General features: G+C 31.6%; 1 protein-coding gene and 1 pseudogene across 1 annotated transcript; one reads left to right on the forward strand and one right to left on the reverse strand.

Moving 5' to 3' along the window:
• Positions 1–7,353: 7,353 nt before the first annotated feature.
• LOC114762264 (PAP-specific phosphatase HAL2-like) lies at positions 7,354–11,489 on the reverse strand (annotated as a pseudogene).
• Positions 11,490–19,346: 7,857 nt separating this feature from the next.
• LOC114762229 (uncharacterized) lies at positions 19,347–19,814 on the forward strand. The gene has a single exon (XM_028951694.1). It carries the CDS (start codon positions 19,403–19,405, stop codon positions 19,607–19,609), a length of 207 nt encoding a protein of 68 aa, XP_028807527.1. The 5' UTR covers positions 19,347–19,402; the 3' UTR covers positions 19,610–19,814.
• The last annotated feature ends 2,889 nt before the right edge of the window (positions 19,815–22,703 follow it).

Genomic DNA, 22,703 nt, shown 5'->3' on the forward strand with positions numbered 1-22,703 from the left:
TATATTTACTTCCTATACCGTAAAAGCACTTCTGAAACTATAGTTTTGATGTTACTCAAATACTCTCTAAAAAGACCATAATTTTCTTCGCCCATTTTATTTGAAGTGTCTATCAAGAGAATTTGAGTGCACTTATGTCCGGCCAAACTATAGGCAAACAATTTTTTAAAATTAAAAGTAAATAAAAAGGAATAATTAGATGGGTCCCAGATAGGGAGAGACCGTAGGAGGAGGCCGGGGACTGGGGAGTGGGGAGTGAGAAGGAAAGCGAGGGGCGGGAAGGGAGGGCTGGCAGCGAGGGACCCACTTAACAAGTTCTGGCCACGTGGTAAAACCAGGCACTGCCGACGCTCACCGTATTTTACTGAGTTTTAATTAATGGATCGCAATAATTAAATCACGAAATGTTTTCCCCCGGAAATTAAAAGTCAAATCTTTCATGAATACTGACTACGTTGTTCTGTCGGAGGAGGATTGAAGATTTGAAACACAAATTGAGGATTCTTTCCTATTCTGTTAAATGATAACGACAATTATGTGTTTTGAAGATGTTATTGGCAAGTTCATGATAAGGATTTGAAAATTTAGTGTCAATATAAAAATTGGGCGTATTCAATTTACAAACGTTAGTAAGTAGTAACATATCAATATGATTGAAAATAAGGTTATAATAAAGACACTTGTGTAATTTTACATTAGGTACCATTTAAGTGACCCAAAAAAAAACATCCTTATGATTGAAAATAAAAATAAATATTAATAATATTTCACACTAGTTATTTAAAAATATAATTACTTAATATGACAAAAAAAATTAGTCATTACTGATGAGTAATTTTTTAAATTTATATTTATTATTTGGTCTCCCTAAATAATTATAATTTTTATGATATCTTTAATAAATATTACTTTTCCTAAGTCCTCCTCTCTAATTTTCCCCAAAAATTAAATAAAAAAAACTCATCTCTTTTATTATTATTAATCCTACCATCAATACTCTTTTATCAGGAAAATTTGGGCACCATTTAGTGCTAGTCTTCACCAGATATAAGACCAAACTAAGCTCACAACCAAATATTATCTAACCAGATACATATTACTCAAACACTATCTACTAAAAAAATAGTTATATATTTAATCAGATTATAAAAAAGTAAACTACAATTTATTTTATATGACAATTAATGATATGTCTACATTTTTTAATTAAAACAAACTCAACATGTTAAAATGACTAAATATAAATTTTTATTCATCATTTAGCAAAATACATACCAAATTAAAAAAATTTAATCTAGAGAATATACCTTATTCATAAGAAAAATCAAGTTTTAAGTTGAGATGAAATATATACAACTGCAAGACCGCACACATCACCTACTTCACACGAAAGTCTGGAATACATATTTACTTAAACACTATCTACTAAAAAAATAGTTATATATTTAATCAGATTATAAAAAAGTAAACTACAATTTATTTTATATGACAATTAATGATATGTCTACATTTTTTAATTAAAACAAACTCAACATGTTAAAATGACTAAATATAAATTTTTATTCATCATTTAGCAAAATACATACCAAATTAAAAAAAATTTAATCTAGAGAATATACCTTATTCATAAGAAAAATCAAGTTTTAAGTTGAGATAAATATATACAACTGCAAGACCGCACACATCACCTACTTCACACGAAAGTGTGGAAGAAGAAAAAAGAATAGAAGGAATCGACCGAGTTTAAGAACAATTGAAGAAGTGATTAGGAGGCAGATGGAATGGGAATGTCGAATGTCATTATATAAACCAAAATTACACTATGCACTCACTTGCCAAACAAAGCTGAAGACAATGAATGACCACTCCCTGAGTCCTATAGTGATGGAAATATGTAGGGAAGGAATCCTTACGTGTGAGTTGAGCTTCAAACAATGAAAGACTACTCTTTGAGTAACTTTGCATGTGGCAAGAAAAAACAAAAGTGTGGTCTAGTCAAAATAAAAATTGAAAAGGCATGAAAGGAAGCAATTTCACGTGGAGCATAAGACAAATATGGATTGTGGGTCCTACTAAAGTTGTTCGGGCCAAGAACAATTTTCATTTCGTGATGTGAGTCCCACTGAAGTTGTTCAGACCAAGAACAACTTTCATTTCGTGATGTGAACCCCACTGAAATTGTTCAGACCAAGAACAACTTTCATTTCGTGATGTGGGCCCTACTGAAGTTGTTTCAGACCAAGAACAACTTTTATTTTCTGATGTGGGTCCTACTGAAATTGTTCAGACCAAGAACAATTCTGTACAAATTTTAAGTCATTCACAGTCTGAACGATTTTAAGTATAGTATCTTGATAAATAATTTTGATCTTATCGTATCTAAGTAAATTTGTTTACTGTTCATCACATCTGAGTAAAAAAGCCAGTGAATGGAAGTTATAAAAACGGAAGTGGGAGGATCCAAACCACACGTCCACGGTCCACCTGGTGCTTCTTGAAATCACATGCAATTTTCAAATTGCACTGGATATTGGCATAATTGATTCTAAGTGAACAGGTTGCGTTTGATTAGTAGTCAACTAGTCAACAACGACACATTTAAAAATCATTATTTTTATTATGATTACAGAATTAAATTTTTTGGTAGTTTTAAATATAGGAGATATATAAGGTATTTTTTTGGTTATAAATATAAGATATTAATTTGATTCTGTCTCTTAAATTTATGTTCTCAAAGCATCTCCATTAATCACATATAGTGAAGGGATTTTCATTAAGTGATAGTATTAGTGTACATGATTAGAAAAAATATTATAAAAAATTAATATATATTTGTTATAAATAATTAGCTGAACTACTTTGTTTAAAACTACTATAAATAACTCTTATTTAATGATATGAATAAATAAATTTTTTATCGGGCTAAAATGCATAACAAAAACATATGACTTATGGCTTATTTGATGCGACGTACATTTTTTATTTAATTTCATATAATCCGTGTATTTTTTTTTTTTTAAGTTCCCAAGTTGGCAACAGCAAAATTTTACAATATATGGATGTGATGTTATTAGGATAACAAAAGGAAAAATGTACTCTCTGATTCTTAATATAAGAATTAATTAATTATTTGAGTAAATTTTTTAAAACACTCTAAGTATCTTTGTTAATTTTCTCTTCCATCTCTTACTTGATTATTGTTGGAGGGTATTAATAGGGTTAATTGGAAAAAAAAATAATAAACATATATTATATATAAGACTAATTAGCATCAACTTTCTAATTAGATCATATATTAAGGTTAGAAGGGTATAATTTGGGACATTGACTGCTTCAAATAATCAGAGGTGGAAAAAGTCTAACTTGACATTAATAAAAAATAACTCAGCAATAAGATATATTGTGATGAAAATACTATTTTTAAATAGTTCTATATGAAAAAAATAACTTAAAATAATAAATTGTTCTGAAATCAAACCATTAATTTAATTCACAACGTCCAACAACCACCCGTATATATCATCATAATTTGTTTCTTTGTCTATATTTGGCAATATGCCCACTCAGATTTTTCATCATCGCCTACTTAGGAAGACACATGGTAATAAAGCAGAGGATCAAAAATAATAAATAAAAAAAATAAGAGACCATATGATTGAAGTGAGATCTAAGAGATGGATGAAATTTAATAGAACAGAGCCACGTTGATCCAATCATCTGAGATTATAAATGAGCACCGATTTTGGCTGTTTTTTCTACAGAACTTGTTTATTCAGAAAGTCAAATCACAAAATGAATCAATTTCATCATGCCATTTCCCTATCACAAAACTTCATGTAAAGTTGCAACGAATTTTTTTGGTATAAATTTTACAAATTCATCCAAAAATTTTGTTGTAGATGTTTAAAGAAGATTTTGAATTTTTCTTGATTTTTTCCTCCTCGCAAATTTCTGAACACGTAATCATATAAAGTAATTGAAAATCATGAAAAATCCTCTCTTGTTGCTGAATTAACTTACCAAAGATAGCTTCTTTGTGTTGATCAATGGAGCCCTCCACATCAATTTTTAATTTAATCCTTTTATCTTGATGGGTAACCATCTAAATATGTTTTTGTTTTCCTACAATATCCAAAGTCTTTTTCATGACTTAATTTTTGAGATCTTCGTGGATTGTGACACCTTTACTAAAAAATTCCTTTATAGCAATCATTTATTTAAAAAAAATGAACTTAATACAAGGAAAAAAAGTAATATAGTAACTTGATCTAGAATATTTACCATTATACTATAAATTAATGAGGAGAATTTTCACTTACTATATATAAACTTCTTGAGACATGCAAAAAATTATAATAGATCTCATAGTTAGTTTTGTGATTAAGAAATTATCAAAAAAATAATTTATTAAAATGAAAATCTCAAAAAAAAAGTTTCATTTTTTTATTGTAGTATAAAGGCATTATGTATTGACTCCACTCTCACGATATTGTGATGAATGCTAATTAACAAAGCTAAGATTGTACAAAAGATACAGCACATATACTTTCACGTGAGATAGTGCAACACATTTTACACCCCCCCTCCTATTTCCTTCCTTTTCTTCCTTTCATGAAACAAAAATATTCTAGCTTACCCCGTCTAATTAATAAGATAAAACTTTTATTGACATTTGAATACCTTACCAAGCAATAATACAACACATTCATTGAAAACCTTTAAATATAACCATGCTAATTAACTCCTTCTTTACTTTAAGGTTGCGTCTGGTAGGAGGTATCAAAAACGAGATATTGGAATTGAGATTACAATTGAGAAAATCTATTAAAAAGTATTTAGTATAAGAGATTACTTGTTATATGGGATTAGCCAAACCCATGTATGTAGGATTGGAGAATACCATTGGGGAAAGTGGTATTTACCAATCCCCCTTTATGGGTTTACTTCATCCTATATAATAATAATTACTCATACTAAATACTATTTTAATGATTTTTTTAATTGCAATCTCAATCTTAATCTCTCATTTTAATGCTTCGTATCAAACGGGACCTAAGAGGGATGTCACATGTTCAAACCTATAATGTGGTTTATGTTGTGAAATATTTGTGTTTTGCTCTTTATTTTACACATAAAAAAAACAATGCAACATAAATTCGATTGAAGAACTAAATTTTTGTGGTTTGTGGGGTATCATATATAGCATGGAGGGAAAAAAAAAAGAAATGCAAAAAGGGTTGCTTGTACTTGCAGTGATAGTTTGATGGAAAATCATTTGGGGGGAAGCAAAACAAAAGTGTGTAAATGATTTGCATGTTTGTGTTACGAAAGTGAGAAGTAAAGGCACGTGTGTGTTCTTGCCATGTGTTGCAAGCGACACTGGCAAGTGCATGTTCGGGAATCTCCTTCACCCCTACACACTAAACACCTTCCCTTTTTCTTTTCTCTTCTTTTATTCTTTTTTAAATATTATTATTATTTTATTTAAACTAAATCTAATAATTCTGCACCTAGTCTTCTATTCTGCCACGCAAAACTTATTTATTGAAACCCTCTGTCGAAACCCTAAGCCACACACGCGCGCGCGCACGACTTCCATCCACTGACCTACATGTAAGAAACTTGCCATGGAGTTCTGATCATGCTTGCTAGATTTTTTTTGAGGAAATAAATATGTAAATATAATGTAGAATATAAACTTGCTTGTTCAACACAGAAACTTTTACTGATGAACATGGCTCTCCACTGAATCAGATCCTGGAAATTTCTAAAATATATTAAAAAAATGTCATATAAATATTCTCTGATAGACTCACATACACGATTTTTTTTTTTTTTTTAAAATGCATTGCTAAGGTTTCTCTTCAATTTTATTAAAATGAAGATGTTTTTTCCTCAAAAAAGGTGTGGCGTGAGTGGCTTGGGATCTGGCCATGCTTGGTACTTATTGTGGGGCAGATCCCCAATCCTTGGCAGATCCCCCTACCAATGAAATTTGAGTGTTATCTCTAATTGTCATTTTTTGCAATTGGAAAAAAAAGAAGAAGACTTACTTAGTAAACAAGGGTAAACAAATTATTTATCTTTTTGGGGCAAATATATTTTCGCATTGTATATTTTTTTGTACGTAATATTCCAATATCTTAGTATTATTTTATAAAATTTGAATATTATTGGATCACTAAGAAGCCGAATTTTGGGGGCCCAACAACAGATATTGCAACCTTGTACGGTCACATACGTTTGGGCTCAAATGTGATGAACTTTTCTTCCGCCATCAAATCTGTGGATTTGATTGTAAAGACCAAAAAAATCTCCGCCCACCAGCCCTGAAGAGTCAAGCTTCTTGGTATGCTCATGGTAAAATCATATACAGCCAACAAAAGCTTATCCATTAATAAGGAGTTAACTCATGCCCACAAGATCATAAATTAAAGTTTTCTTTTCAGTGTGAGGACTTTGTTGGTAGACAATTTATAAATACCTCTATTAGCACTCTTTAAGTTTAGAAACATGTATTAACCCAAGCAAGCCTCCAGGACCTAATTCATCTAAACTTTTATTGTACAGAAAAAAAAACCTCCTTTCAATTTTAATTATAAAACTAAATAGCTGATTCACACAGAACGAAAAAATTAGTTAAATTAGTTATTTATAAAAAATATGATAATATCTTCAAAATACTCATTTTAATTATTTATAATCCTATTAATTGCGTATATTAATATCCGCAATCGACGCATGCTAATAGATGTCATTTAGGGGGGAAAAAACGAGTAGTAATATATGTAAGAGACATATGAGGTTACATTTGAAACCAAAACAAGCTCCTCGACTTTCTCTACATTTATGACTGGAACGAGTAATAAACTTTCTCATTCAGTGTTTCTAGAGTTTATATCATTACAACAACCATCACCTTAAAATGCAATTAATTGTATCCATTGGCTTGTATCAATTTCTATGTTTTCCACGACCCACATCTGGGGTTTAGAGATCTAATCTCGTTCTCTTCTGCAAGGTTTTAACCACAGCCTTGTAATTTAGGGAAAAATGCAATGACGATGAATTGCTTCTTCTCGTTAAAATAGAGAGAAGGATAAATAAGCCAGAAATGAACCAGATTACCTCAAAAGCTGAAGTTTCGTGACTCTGTTGGAAAGGACTAATCAAGTTAGTGAGGATTGGTCCTTGTCCGATCGATAAGGAAGCATCTTATGCCTTCGCAAAAGTGTGAACTTTGTTGATGAATAACCTATAAATACCTATACGTCATGAAACTTGATTTGCCTCTAGTAAGTACCTTTGGTTGAACTCACCTAAAACCTTTTAAAATTCAAGCCAAAAAAGGACTCATAAATTTGAGTCCCAACTAGCATAAACAGCTGCAATGAGTTTCTCATGAAGAGTGACCCCAGAACATGCAATTATGCCTCTGTCAAGCCCTTCTAAGTACATTCCCTTTGAGAATCCAGAAGGCGCCCTCCAGCATCAGTCACCACACCACCAGCCTCTTCCACAATCACAACACCAGCAGCATGGTCCCATATCTTTTCTTTGTAACCTGACCTTGCAAATTTCATGAATATCTCGGCATCTCCTCGAGCTATTGCCGCATATTTCACCATGCTGTGCACCCGCATTGGCTGTTTCCTGCCATTATAATGCATAAAAAAGAAAATAAGAAATACTTTTGGGGCATTTTTCTCTGCAGAATAAAATGAGATTGATGGACAAATAGAGGGAAAAATGTCACTCATAAGCATTAGTAATATGAGTAAAGTAGACATTGCACACCTCATCATGTTACGTTCCATTAGTTACACCAAACAGGCCATAATGTTTCCAAGTCTATAAATGGTTGCTCTTGAATATACCCTTTTTTTTTGTGCTTTACATGAGATTGCGAGTGAGGAAGAGTCTCAGGACAAACATGAGTTTTTTAAGTGTTAGCTATGGGATTCTCCAATGATAAATTGGAAGGGAAAAAAAAATCACAAGACATGTTTAGCAGAGAACCGTCATAACAAGTATTTTAAACCTCTAATCTAAAAAGTAAAACAAGTATAGCATCGCAAGGAATTGCCAGAAAAAGGGACTTAATGCAGTACAACCAATCACTCTACTGTACTTAAGAATTATTACACATGGTTTCACACAAGGATGTGTATGATTGACATGGTCAGAAAAAGGTAAATACTTATTTAGTCTGTTTAGTGGAGAGAAAAATACCAAGTGACTGCTGACTATTTTTACAATATAGAACTTCCAAGTTCCATATTTTCTTAAATCTATAAAAAATAGGCTAATTAGGAAGTAGTGAGAGATAAGAGTTCAGCAAGCATTTTTCTCACGTGGAAAAATTATTTCCATCCATTTGGAAGGATAAAATATGTTTAAATGTTAATTCATTAGAAAAGAAAAAGAATATCATACCTAACTCCCACGCTCTGAGCAAGCCCAGATGTGAAGGAATGGTTAGAATTTGCTTTTTCCACTGGTTCACATAGAGTTGCTAATGCTGGATCATCTATGGGAGAAACCTGAATAAGTCGAGCATAATTCGGCCATTCTAGAATACTATCTCCAGCAATTAATGGCTGCAACCATGCCTTGCCACTGCCTTTACTAGCATACAACACACACCCTTTTCCCCATGCTTCTGGAATAGCAGAGGCTAAATTTGACTTCGTTTGATGATTCTGGTAATGATAATCAAGACATTCTGTCTTCACTGGGTAGTTAGGGCACCCAAGAACTCCCAGAACAACTTCTCCATCCTCAACCAGAGCTAAGGCTACAGCATACTGATCCCCACGTACAAACCCTAAACGTGCCATCAACAGGGTCAAGAACCCAGTGTCTTCCACCAGGGTCCTCCACTTGAGTTACAACGCCTAATGGCCTCAAGAACTTCCGCAGTGCCAAGAGTTGTCTCTGGACTTCGGAGACCATACCTGTGTGCTGAGGCTAAAGATTCGTTGACAGTGCCCACAACAGCTGCCAGCAGACCTGCTGATCATCTTTGGAGATAATTTCTGTATCTTCCTCAGCAACAATTGACACATTTTGACTCCCAAAATTTCTGATAGTAACCAACTGATAGTTGCTTGAACACTCAAGTCTTCCCAAGCGCATACATTAACAACAGTACCCAGTCAATTAGTTTCTTATCTTTTTTTGAGGCAACATCCGGTCAGTTAAGTTAAAGCACCATTTCAACCAAAGAAGAAGAAGATGAAAACTTGAAAGCATCGTATGCAAACATGCAGCTAAACACGTCATGGTGGATAACATGGGTAATGGTGAATAATGTTCCCATAATCAGAGGAGGAGGGAGAAGAAAATGTAATATAAGCTATAATTTGAAGCCAAATTGGTAGTTAGCATTAAACCCTTCCAACTTTCACTAAAAATCCAAAAGTCTCTACCTCATACATTGCTGAGGTAAACTTCAAGATAATAGATTTAACAGTCTGGAAGTTTACAACTTGAAAACAATCCACGACATACCCAACTAATACCAAAAATTCTAGGCATTGATTCAGCAGAATTTATATTCTTTCCTAAAGGAAGAACAAGAGCCATCAGTCAGCTTTAACATCAACAAAATTCATGTTGTGGTGTTCAAATTATGTAAACTGCATGCTCTCTTCCCTTTGATTGGTATTCATTTTTAGGAAGTTTAGAAGTTTTCTTATGATTTACATGTTCCTTAAACTTTTTATGCAGTTTCCTTTTGATGAAAGAATTGTAAGATTTCATCACAACTAAAAACAAGAAATACTGTAAAATTTTCACTCCTCATCTAAGAATCACAAATTAGAAACTAATTCAAAGAATCTTCAAATGTAGGACGCCCAAAAAAGAACATATCAACTGAGTATATTTCAACACACGACATATTAAGTAAAGTTTATATTATGTTTCAAATGTACCTCACTCCTGGCAACTATGAAAAACTACGATTCTACTATCAAGCCAAATTGGTAGTTAGCATTAAACCTTCCAACTTTCACTAAAAATCCAAAAGTCTCTACCTCATACATTGCTGAGGTAAACTTCAAGATAATAGATTTAACAGTCTGGAAGTTTACAACTTGAAAACAATCCACGACATACCCAACTAATAACAAAAATTCTGGGCATTGAGTCGGCAGAATTTATATTCTTTCCTAAAGGAAGAACAAGAGCCATCAGTCAGCTTTAACATCAACAAAATTCATGTTGTGGTGTTCAAATTATGTAAACTGCATGCTGCTCTTCAACTTTGATTGGTATTCATTTTTAGGAAGTTTAGAAGTTTTCTTATGATTTACATGTTCCTTAAACTTTTTATGCAGTTTCCTTTTGATGAAAGAATTGTAAGATTTCGTCACAACTAAAAAACAAGAAATACTGTAAAATTTCACTCCTCATCTAAGAATTACAAATTAGAAACTAATTCAAAGAATCTTCAAATTTAGGACGCCCAAAAAAGAACATACCAACTGAGTATATTTCAACACACGACATATTAAGTAAAGTTTATATTATGTTTCAAATTGTACCTCACTCCTGGCAACTATGAATAAACTACGATTCTACTATCACAATTGACATTGACAGCATAAGACAGAGAAATTCCATAACAATGCAACAAAATGATTGTACGAGATAATCTAAACTCGTAAAGTAACAAACTTGCACTTTTACCACGTCAAAACTTTCACAGAGCCAGTATTATCACATTGTCAAAAAATAAAAGAATGAAAACCTGCAAGGTAAAGTTAGCTAGCACTATCAAGGCAATTATTCAAGTTGCAATACCAACTAAAGACTGATATAAAATATTTCATTTCATAATGCATCATTCTCAAATCCAAACTATGCCCACTGGAACAAATGGAAGAAAGGAAAATCCATATAAATCCAGCTAACCAAAAAGCACACAGAAGTCTTCCTACTGACAGTGTTACCAATGCAGATATTACCACACCCAGAAACCAAAAAAATCAAACCCAATGGCAATTACGTGATTCACAACCTCGCATTAGCATAATCGGGAAAATAAATTTGGAAGTGGGGTCCCAATGCAGCTACCTGCAACGGTCACAGGAGAATCATCGTCCTTGGACATAACGCGATCATCACTCGCACAAAGCAGCCGCTCCTGCACTCTCCCACAGAGAGCACATGCCACGTGGACCACTCTAACGGCCACCTCCAATTCCTTCGCGTGCTTGTCCCTCTCCATAGTTAACCAGAAGGAAGAAAATCACAAGCTTCTCAGAAAGCCGGATTCAAAATCAAAGAATCCCATTCCCTCACGCGTCTCCTACATGATGGAAGATTGGCTCCGCAAAACATGTAAAATCGAAAACATAGGAAGACTGAGGGGGATTAAGTCCAAGACAATGGCATTCACGAGGGAGTGGAATGGGTTGTGCATCGGAAACAACAAAAGGCGAAGGAAACGTAGAGTGTCACCATTAACTAAGCAGTTCGGAGGTGAGAGAGCAATACTTGAGGAAGAAGATCGCTGGCTCTCCGTCACATTCCCCTCGCACTTTTTTTTTGTTTTTTTAATAGCACAAAATGTGCCCATGTGATGGCTAATACAGGGCCAGGCAACAGAATATCAATAAACGAGATTTCCACTGGAAGTCCGGGATAAGGGGTTTTTCGGATTTTTGGGGGGGGGGGGGTGAAAGTGGAAAAAAAAACACAATTTTTTATGGGAAAACAATTCCCATTAAAAATTTACTGGTGATAATAACTTGATAAATTTTTATAAATAGAAAAAAGTAGTAGGCTGCAAATTCAACGAAAGACTTTTTCCCTAAATAAAATAAATCCAACTTTGCCTCTTAAATCCATCCTTTGGAATTACGAAAAGTTTATTTCATAAATTATATAATAAATTCAAAAAAAAATTATGGCAAATGAGGGTTTAGGTAAATTGAAAAAAATTAAAGGTATGTATTATTGTCTTGAAGAATTTTTTAAAAGGGGTGGAATGGTATGGGATGCCCTCCCAAGTTATTTTTTTATAAAATTGGAAAAAAAAAATAATTATCTCTAATAATTGTACAACAATTCTAAAAAAAATTATAAAAAAAATCATTTATTCTTGTTAGTATCATTCCACACAACTGACACAAAAACTTTCTTGAATTTTATTTAAGTATGAGGTTGCATGTATTGATATAATGAATGTATGAGTTTCTTTCGTACAAAGGATGGGAAAACAATGTTCCTGGCAAAGCTCAGAAACAATAGAATGCCTTGTTACATTCCATTTTGTCCTGCTCCGTTCTATCCAACGCTTTTTTGAGATCCTATGACCAAGTATTCGAATTAGTCGTCGGATTGAGTTTTATAAAATCATTAGTGAGCAGAAGCGGAGTCTTTGTCTGCAGGAAACCTCTGCAGAATCTTCTCTAGGCTGATTCAAGTCTCACAGAAAAAAAATAATTATCAAAAAGTTCCAATAACAACCTTAACAGCCTATAATGATAAGTCTTATAATAAGAATGACAACGAGAATTGTTTTTTAATTGTTTTTTTTGTTTGGAACCTCATTGTGATTCTCTCTAAAAACTAATCCGGAATGGGACCTTTAGCTCTGCTCTGAGACTCTCTCAACAAGTTTTAACTCCATGGCTCAAACACAAAACTATTGATTAAGCTGGACGAAACCTTCATTAGTTCAAGAGAGCAGCGCTGTATCTTTCTCACACGATCACGTAACAAACTCGCCAGAGCCATGTGCAAAAATTTTATCGAGTTGGTACCCACAATCAAGGGACAAAAGACAAAGGTTCCCTTCAACCAAAAAAATAGTAATGAGTTTTTTTTACCAGAAAAAAAAATAGTACTATCTTCAGTCCTAATTATATAATCTCATTTGTAGTCTATAAACGAGGTCTTATAATTAGTACATGAGGTAATAATAATTAAAAGCATATATTATCTTATGTAAATATGGCTAAGATTATACTACCTCCGGTCCTTAATATAAAACCCTGTTTGACTTTTATTTTGGTTCTAAATATAAGACCCCAATCCACTTTATCTCTCATATTTATATATTTTTTTCCCAAAGTAGCCCTTCTAACAATGATAGTTCTAATCAATACACTTGATTAGCAATGATATTTTAGGAAAGACAACACCTATTTAGGACACATAACTAACTCAACTTACTTCCTTAATCTCCTCAAATTAGTCAATTGGCTCTTATAATTAGGACCGGAGGTAGTATGATGCTTGAGAAACTAAGGTACTACCCCCGGTCCCTAATATAAAAGATAGTTGACTAATTTGAATAGATTAAGAAAACTAGTTAAGTTAGTTATTTGTAACAAATAAGTGCTGTCTTTTCTAAAATATCATTACTAATTAAGTATATTGACTATAATTACCATTATTACAAGGACTATTTTAAAAAAAAGATAAATATGAAAAACAAAATAGATTAGAATCTTATATTTAGAATCAAAATAAAAGTAAAACAAGTTCTTATATTAAAGACTGGAGGTAACATATTATTCTTCAACACACGTGCAGTTAGTTATAAGTTCAAAAGAGTGATGATTAAAGATCTTTTAAGAAATTAATACAGAACAATGACTGATTTAAAATTAAGACTTCAAAATTTACTTCTCAAAATTTATATGTACGAGTCAAAGTCCTGATTTTATAGTTCCTGAAGGTAATGACTTATTGTATTTTCCCCACTTCATTAGTTGATAATTCAATAAATTTAAATATAAGATTATGAATTTGACTCTTGTGTAAGCTGGAGTCTTTAAACCCAGTGACACTTAATATCTTTTTGAGTCTTTTTAAAAGCATAAAATTGTGAATTTAACTCCTATATACTACCTCCGGTCCTTAATATAAGACCCTGTTTGACTTTTATTTTGGTCCTAATTATAAGACCCCAATCCACTTTGTCTTTCATATTTATGTATTTTTTTCCAAGATAGTCCCTCTAATAATTATAGTCCTAGCCAATATAGTTGATTAGCAAAGATATTTTAGGAAAGACACTATCTATTTATTACAAATAGCTAACTTAACTTCTTTCCTTAATCTCCTCAAATTAGTCAACTGGGTCTTATAATTAGGACCGGAGGTAGTAGATAGGATGGGTGTATGAGTTACTTTCGCAGGATAAAGAAGGACAAAAACGAAACATGAAGTTCAATAAATTTAAATAATAAGGTATTTTTTTTTAAAGTCAGATATACTGTGCATAGTAAAATAAAAGAATCAATTTATTTTGTTGTTTACGCATTATACTCTTCCGATCCTAAATATAAGACTTATTTTGCAGTATAAATTACTACAAAATGGGTCTTATACTTAGAATAGGAGGAGTATTAATTAGTTTATAAAAGCTAATACTCCTCCGGTCCTTAATATAAGATCTCTTTAACTAATTTGATTAGATTAAGAAAGTTAAGTAAGTTAGCTAATTATAAAAAATATGACATGTTTTTCCTAAACACCATAATCATCTTTCTTATATCTTCCCTCCTTCACTTACTTGATTATGGTTGAGGGAGTATCTATAGAGGCAATTTAGAAAAAATTGATAAATATGATAAATAGATTTTATATTTAAGACTAAAATTAACTTATTAATTGAGTCCTATATTGAGGATAGGAGGAGTAGTATTTGTATTCGAAGAATCTAATTTCTCAGGCCACCCAACGCTTGTTAGTTTATGATTTTCTTCTGGGCCAGGATGACTCTTTTTTTTTTTACACGTAGGCCAACAGGAATTGATACGAGGGGCTTTGAATTCTTACTTTTTCTTCTCGCATGTTTATATAATCGGGTCCATTCCTTCTTTTCTTCGGGTCAACCCAATAAATACATGGGCTTCAAGAATCTTGCACATCCAATGGGCCAGTGATATTATTACCTTTCAATTATATACAAGTATTATGGCCTTCTTCCTCTTTTTTCTTCTTTTGAATATTTTTTGGGTGAGCACTTAGTATGAAGGCCTTAAAAATTTTAAAACAAATCATATACATATTTTTTAAGTTTTGCTAAAATCATACTCCTTATACTTAATATAAAATATACTTAACTAGCTTCAATAGATTAAAAACAAAGGATAAATTAATTAATTATAATTAATTATAACAAATATAATATAATCTCCTTAAGATGTTGTTGTATAAAATTAGATTATACATTAATCTATACGTTAGAAAAATTAATTTAAAAAAATAAATATGAAAAGTAAAATTAATTTTGATCTTATCTTTAATATTAAATCTAACAATTAAGGACATGAGGAAGTAATAATATTCAAATTTTTAGAATAACTTTTTTTTATGCTAACTTTCATTGGGTCATGTACTAACATGTTATTGGAAAACAAAAGAAAGAAAAGAGGAACGGAAACAAAAATGAAATCAAAATCTTTTAATAAATTTAAATGATGGAAAAAATTGATAATTAAGGGAAATAGACTTTTCTCAATATAATGGAGACACGTACGAACATGGGACTTCTCTTGGGTGCTAATTGAAGGGCATGGATCCCACGTCGCATTCCATGCAAACACGTCGGGCCAATGTGACTTAGGGTGTGTTTGGATGAAACCAAACCGTGGTTTGAAAAAGTGATTCTGGAGAATAGATTCTGGGAAGAATAAATGTTATGAAAAAGTGATTTTGAGAAGTGAGAGTGTTTGGATAGTTGTTATCAGAAGCACTTTTTATATATACAAATTACTAAAAAAAAGACATAAGTTAATATGATAATTACAGAAAAAATAGATTTTATGATATGTTTTAATTTGAAGAAATAAAATTGTTAATAATATATTTTTTATTAACATAATTAATAATACATAAGATAATATAATTAATAAATAATTAATATGTATATATTTTTTTAAAATATAAGATTAAATATGTTTATAAAAAAATATGTTTATAAAAAAAATAACAAGATTCATATCCTATAAGTTCTCACACTCTTTTTTTTTTCTCCAAAAGCAAAAAATTTCTGCTTTTTTCAAAACCATGGTTTTGGAGCCAAAACCATGATTTTAGTCCAAAACCACGGTTTGCCCAAAACCAGTGGGTGTTTGGGTGACTTATCACCCAAACCATGGTTTGAGGTGTCACCCAAACGGAGCCTTAAACATAAAATCGAGTAGTTGAGTTTTTTCAATAATGGATATGTTTGTGATTGAAACCTACCAACCAATTAAGTAAATTATATCAATTACCAATTACTAACAAGTTAATATTTTTCAAAACGAAAAACATAAACATGAAACATTCCAATTCCAACCAACAAAATAGGAAGAGTCGTGGCTGAATTAGCTTACTAAGCTTGTAAATGAAACGTAGTCCCCACATTTATTGTCCTTTGAAATTTGGATTCACATATAATCCGCCACCCCATACCGTGCTATTAATTGTAGGGGGACCCTCCATAGTCATAATCATATTTCTCTGCTAATAGTTAACTTCCTCGGCATGATAAGAATAATCACAATATGACTATAGTCCCTTGCTCACATGCATAAAGTCACGTGCGCACAAACTTCGTCGTTAAGTCGTTAGTGATCCTCTCTCTTCTCTCTTATTTAATAATGGATCTTTCCATACCAGTCATATATTATCACTAAGATTTCCTCCTCCATGGTGCATATGTATATAAGCAGGACACATTTCAAAAAAAAGAAACTATATTTGTTACTGAAGTAATAATATCTTCGGTCTTTAATATAAGAGTTAGTTTGACTTTTAATTTAATCCTAAATATAATATCCCAATCTACTTGTCTCTTATATTCATCTATTTTTTTAAAAGTAGTATTTGTAGTAGTTGTACATGTTAAAGGTTCAATCAAATTGTAGCTTTAGCTAATACATAATTAATCAGGATATTTTAGAAAAGATAACACGTAATTATTGCAAATAACTAGCTCAACAAACTTCCTTAATCTATTCAAATTAATTGATCAGTTGTTATATTAAGGACAGGAAGTAGTATTGTGAATAATTTCTAAAATTTTTATATAATCCGTGTGGGTACTTATACTGGCTGGAGTAATGAGATCAAATAATAAATTCCTCCTAACTAGATTTGTTCCATGAAAGTATTGTCTTCCATATTAGATTTTTGCTCCACGAGAATAAACCCTTTTCAATAACTAGGTTCCTACATATAATGCTGATCATGTGGGAGCTTGGTTTATATATATTAACTCTCTAGTACTTAATAGTGTAAGATTAGACAACTAATTCAAAGATATTAATAAATTAATTAAATAGATTAATTGTAATAAATGTGTGTTGACTTTCCTAAACCACTCTCTTTAATGATATGTATTAGAATTATTCCTTGATAATTGTAAATCATTTAAAATTTATTTAAAATAGTACTTTTTTTTCCCAAATATTAATGACAATTAGATGGTGAATATATTTTATTTACTAATCACTTTCAATATATGCTTTACACAAATCAATAAAAATCTTATTTAATAAATTCTCATTTAAAATTTAAAAATTTTAATTTTAATTTTATTTAATATATAATATATCTTATATTTATTAAAAATAATTAATTTAACTAGTTTTTTAATTTGATTTTTATATTAAGTACTGGCTACCATTTCGGAATGAACAACTAAGCTGGCAGCCCATTTTTCAACGTACTATATAGATTATTTGAACAGTGGAGATAAATTTTTGTACTTGAGGATGACATGTGCAGGACGCACTACGCTCTGTAGATGGCAAAATAGTTTTCCATCAATTTCCATATATTTAGAATAATGGAAAGGACATTTGGAGTTTTCCAAGTACCATGATAGTTGGCAAAAGTTTGAAATTTCAATAGAGAACACCCAAGTCTTCTTTGTGACCTACTTCTTTGCATAAATTAATTGATCGTACTCTGGCTAGTTTTTTTTTTTTTTTTTTACCAGCGTACTCTGGCTAGTTGGAGAATGATAGGCTTCTCTTTAAATATCTCATGTATAATTACTAGCTTACAGTTCAATTCCCGAGAAGAAACCAACGAGTACCCTACCATAGACACTTTCATTCCTTTGTTTAAATAATATTCAAGTCCAATAACTTCATTGCACATCATCATTACACCACATAACAATAAAATTCATTAGCATGCATAAATATTGTTTTCCCTTGAATTACATCCTCTTTAACTTTTAGTTTTTAAATTAATTTTTAAAATCCAATAGATTTCTTCTTGGTAAAATGTTGTAAATTTCATTTGCTAAGCCAAAAAAGAAAAATACATACTCCCTCTAAATCTATATATATATATATATATATACATATATACTACTCCTCTAATCCTAAATGTAAGACTCTTATATACAAGTGTATATAAGAGTCTTACATTTAGAGCCGGAGGAGTATTATATAGGGGTATTCATAACAGGGCTGGACAGGGTCTAGCTAGAAGGATAAACAAACTATATTTTGTTTTATATATATATATAGAGGATTGGGTGTTGTATGCTTTTATCAATATTTATTTATATGTAATAGTACTCCTCCGGTCCTTAATATAGGACCCATTATTAAGTTGGTTTCGGTCTTAAATATAAGACCCATTTCTCATATTTATCAATTTTCTCTAAATTACCCCTATAGATACTCTCTCACCCATAATCAAGTAGAAGAGGGAGAGGGGGTATTAAGAAAGATGATTATGGTATTTGGGAAAACTGTGTCACTTTCTTATAATTAACTAACTTACCTATCTTCTTTAATCTAATCAAATTAGTAATGGGTCTTATATTAAGGACCGGAGGAGTAGTAGTATTTATATAAGAACACTTTTTTTTTTTGGACCACAGAACGATGATAAGTTGTGCAGCTAAATTTTTTACCCGACCCTTTTCGGCCACATCATCGAAGCCTTTTTCCTGTTCATGAACACAATTACAAACCCATGACTGTCACTTCCACGTGTTACATTCCCATACACTCTCCCTGACCTCGATTGTCGCCGTTACCCCACATCTATTGCGCCACCCCCTCCCAACTCACAAGGCCAAAAATAAAAATATCACTAGTCTCCCCAATCCCCTTCCTCCACGTGTCATTCATCCAACGGTCTCCCTCCTGCGTCCCCCCTCACCCCGCTGCACACGTTTCAGTCATCGCCCCTCGCAGCCCTCACCTCTAACCCCTATCTGTTCGACCTTTAACAGATCCATTTCTCTATATAAAGGCCACAGAGCGTTTTACCCTCTGGTAGGAGCCAGCTAATTTCATACCCACTCATATAAATTCCTTCACGGAGAGAAAGGAAGAAGCCTTGCGTAGCTTGTGGACTGGGAAGAAGAACATTGAGCTTCTGATTAGTTTGAGCTTTTTCGTTTTTCTGAACTGCTCGGAATATGGTTTGCTTCTGCTTCCTGGTGGATCAGAGGAGGAAGGTGAGGAGGAGCAAGCCGGCGGCCGGAACGTGCTCGCGGTGTGGCCACGGAGCCAGCGTGGCCGACATGATGACTCAGACGAGGTTTTGTTATGTTCCGTTCTACTGGAAAAACTGGAAGGCCATTATCTGCACTTTCTGTGGAGCCATGCTCAAGTCTTACAGATGAGCTCATATGTGTCTGTCCCGCGTAATGTATAATAATCACCCAGAATAGTAAATTTTTTGCCGCTCTTCCTCTTCTTTCTTCGGAATCATAAATCTGCGATAGAGATTGTTAATCAGTTTGAGTTACAGAGCTGCGAGCCGTGACGACAACGTTGTAAATATAATGAATTACATAGTCTGGGTACGACAAATGATCAGATCAGAGATGATATTAGGTGCAATTTGAGCCTATTCCAGAAATAGAAGAAGTCGGCAGCCTGATCTGCTCTTTTCGGAGTTATTTTTTCCTCCTCGTCCTTTTTTTTTTTTCGTTTTTCTTCAAATATGGTACTATAATCTTCTATTCTTAACATAAAAACTTACTTTACAATACAAATTATACCATGAAGTGGATTTTTTTTTTTTTTTGAAAAAAGAGAAATGCATCTAAAAAATTCGAATAGATATATTTTTTTAATTTTTTTCCTGAAAAAAGTACTTTTCTGCGTATTTAATATAGTTTGCCTCGTCAATTTCATTCTTAATTGATCACAATACTGATGTATATGGTAATCGTCGGCCTTCATAATTTGTATGTGTATATAACTTCTCGATTAAGTTTGGGTGCGTTTCTTTCAATCAGATAGTTGTTGGATCTAATTAATTTGCGAGTTGATTGACCAAGTAGGCTAAATTGCAAAATGAACGCATGACATTATTTCTATACAATTTTCTTTTTAGGCAAAAATCTATTTCCGTTTTCAAATTTTTATTCAGCCAATCAAGATAACTATTTAGGTGGGTGGGAGAATTTTTTTTCCCCCTTCCTCTTTTCCTCTTTGGAATATGAGGGAGAAAATATTAGTAATATCAAGTTAATTAACTTAAATACAAAATTTTCCCAAGATCATGGTTTTTTAAAAAGCTTTCATATTACAATTTTAAATATTAAATATTCCCTCTTATTCTTAACATGAATTATTTAACTAATTTAGACGGATTAAAAATTTAAATAAATACAACAAATGTGACATGAGTTCTTCCTAGATAACTATTATATTGAATCATCTATCAGTTTATAAGTTTAATATATTAGTTTTAAAAAATGATAAATATGAGAAAAATATAGAATAATATCTCACATCTATGATTAAATTCAACCTCAAACTTGTTTGGTGATATACTCCTCTGGTCTTATTTATAAGGGGGAGAGAGTTTTTTTATCCTATCCATAAGTCACTTTATTAAATTCTTGATACTAATATACTATTTTATCCTCCAATTGTTATACTGCAGATAAAATTTTTTTTGAAACATGTATATCTTAAATAAGAATAAAATTAAAAAATATTATATTTTAATAAAAAATTAATATAATTTAAGATTTTTTATCTATGTAAAATATATTAAAAAACATATAAATAGAATCAGAGACATATCAAGCAAAGAAGGGAGAACTTTATATGTCTATAAAAATTCGGATTGCGACACATGTCTGGATTTAATTTCATTTTTGTTTAAACTAATTATGGGGTAGCATGCTCGGTGGTAACCCTCAACAATTAAGAGGAGAGGGTCGGCGGTGAAATTAAAGAAGAGAATTTATTGAAGCATCGTGGTTGGCAACCATTTAAAAGAAATGAAGCAGCAGCCTATGTATACAGGACACATGCCTTCCGATCCGAAGCCACTACTGGTTATAGTACGTTGTCCTGCCCAGTTAATACTTTTCGTCAATTCTTTATCTATAATAAACAAGATCTGTTTTTTGTTTTTTCACTGTACATAACTATTCTTTTATTCTATTGAATTGCAATATTATTTAAGATGTTATTAAACACTAAATAAAGACGCATTTTTAATAAGAATTTAAATATTAATTTGTTACGTTATAAAAAACTAGTTTCTCACAAATTTAACATTGATTTATTTATTTGTTTTGAACCTATCTTCGTTGATATGTGTCACATTTTTTTTGGGGTGCAATTTCAAAGTAATTTCATTTCACTTAATAGATGAAAACGATGACATGATAGAGACATGAAACTAAAACAAATGGCTTTCTCACTACATAAATACTAAGTCATGACAAATGCACATTCTAGTACGCACGGCCAATTCATGCTAATAATTAAGTTGACAATGTTTGCATTTATTTCATAGGTTTGTCGTATGAGGTACATCTATTTAGAAAAGAGTTTTCTTCATTATTTTTATAAAACATTGTGTAAAATATTTGTTATTGTACATAATGTTCTTATTTAACGTTGGTTTGTGTTTTCAAAACTGGCTTTTAGATTTTTTTTAAACGGTCAATTGAACATGGAGAAATTTGAACATTTTGTTAACCTCTAGACACAATTAATTAATACTGTTATGGTCCTATTTATAGGGTAGAGAAATTTTTTTTCTTATTTATAAATCACGTTATTAAATTTTCAGTATGAATGTACTATTTTGTTCTTAATTTATTATAGTGTAGGTAATTATTTCTTTTGAAAGGTGTATATATTAAATATGGATAAAATTAAAAAAATTAGTATATTTTAATGAAGAGTTAATACAATTTAAGATTTTTTATTTGTATAAAATATGCTAAAAGTATCTTATAAATAAGACTAGATGGGTAAATTTTAAATTTATCATTACTCATTAGTTTTGATAAAAACATTTAAAAATGACTAATAAACAAGGATGAAGAATATGTCCACATGACTGATGGGGAGGAAAAGGTTGGGGTTTGGATTTAATGCGAAGGACGCAGGAGGAAGCAAAGAAGTAGGTGTGTTGAACAAGAAAGCGAAAGCGATACCGCAAAAAAGAATGGCACGTGCTTGCTTCCCGTACGCTCCGGTTCTTTAATCATGGTGGCATAAGATGCTCCCCCGATAGTGAATGCAGGACTTGTTAATTAATTATAAATATAAGATTTATTTTTTATATTTAATAATTAATCTCAAATCATATTAATACTCTCTTAATGATAACTAAGTATGAGAGGAATGAAGGATATAAGAAAGATTATTAAAATATTTTAGTAATAACATGTTATATTTATTATATAAATAACTAATTTATCTAATTTTTTTAATGTTATCAAATTAATTATATAAATC

The sequence above is a fragment of the Neltuma alba genome, unplaced genomic scaffold, assembly GCF_004799145.2.
Source record: "Neltuma alba isolate B1F8T4 unplaced genomic scaffold, ASM479914v2 tig00011202_pilon, whole genome shotgun sequence".
Classification (NCBI taxonomy): domain Eukaryota; kingdom Viridiplantae; phylum Streptophyta; class Magnoliopsida; order Fabales; family Fabaceae; genus Neltuma; species Neltuma alba.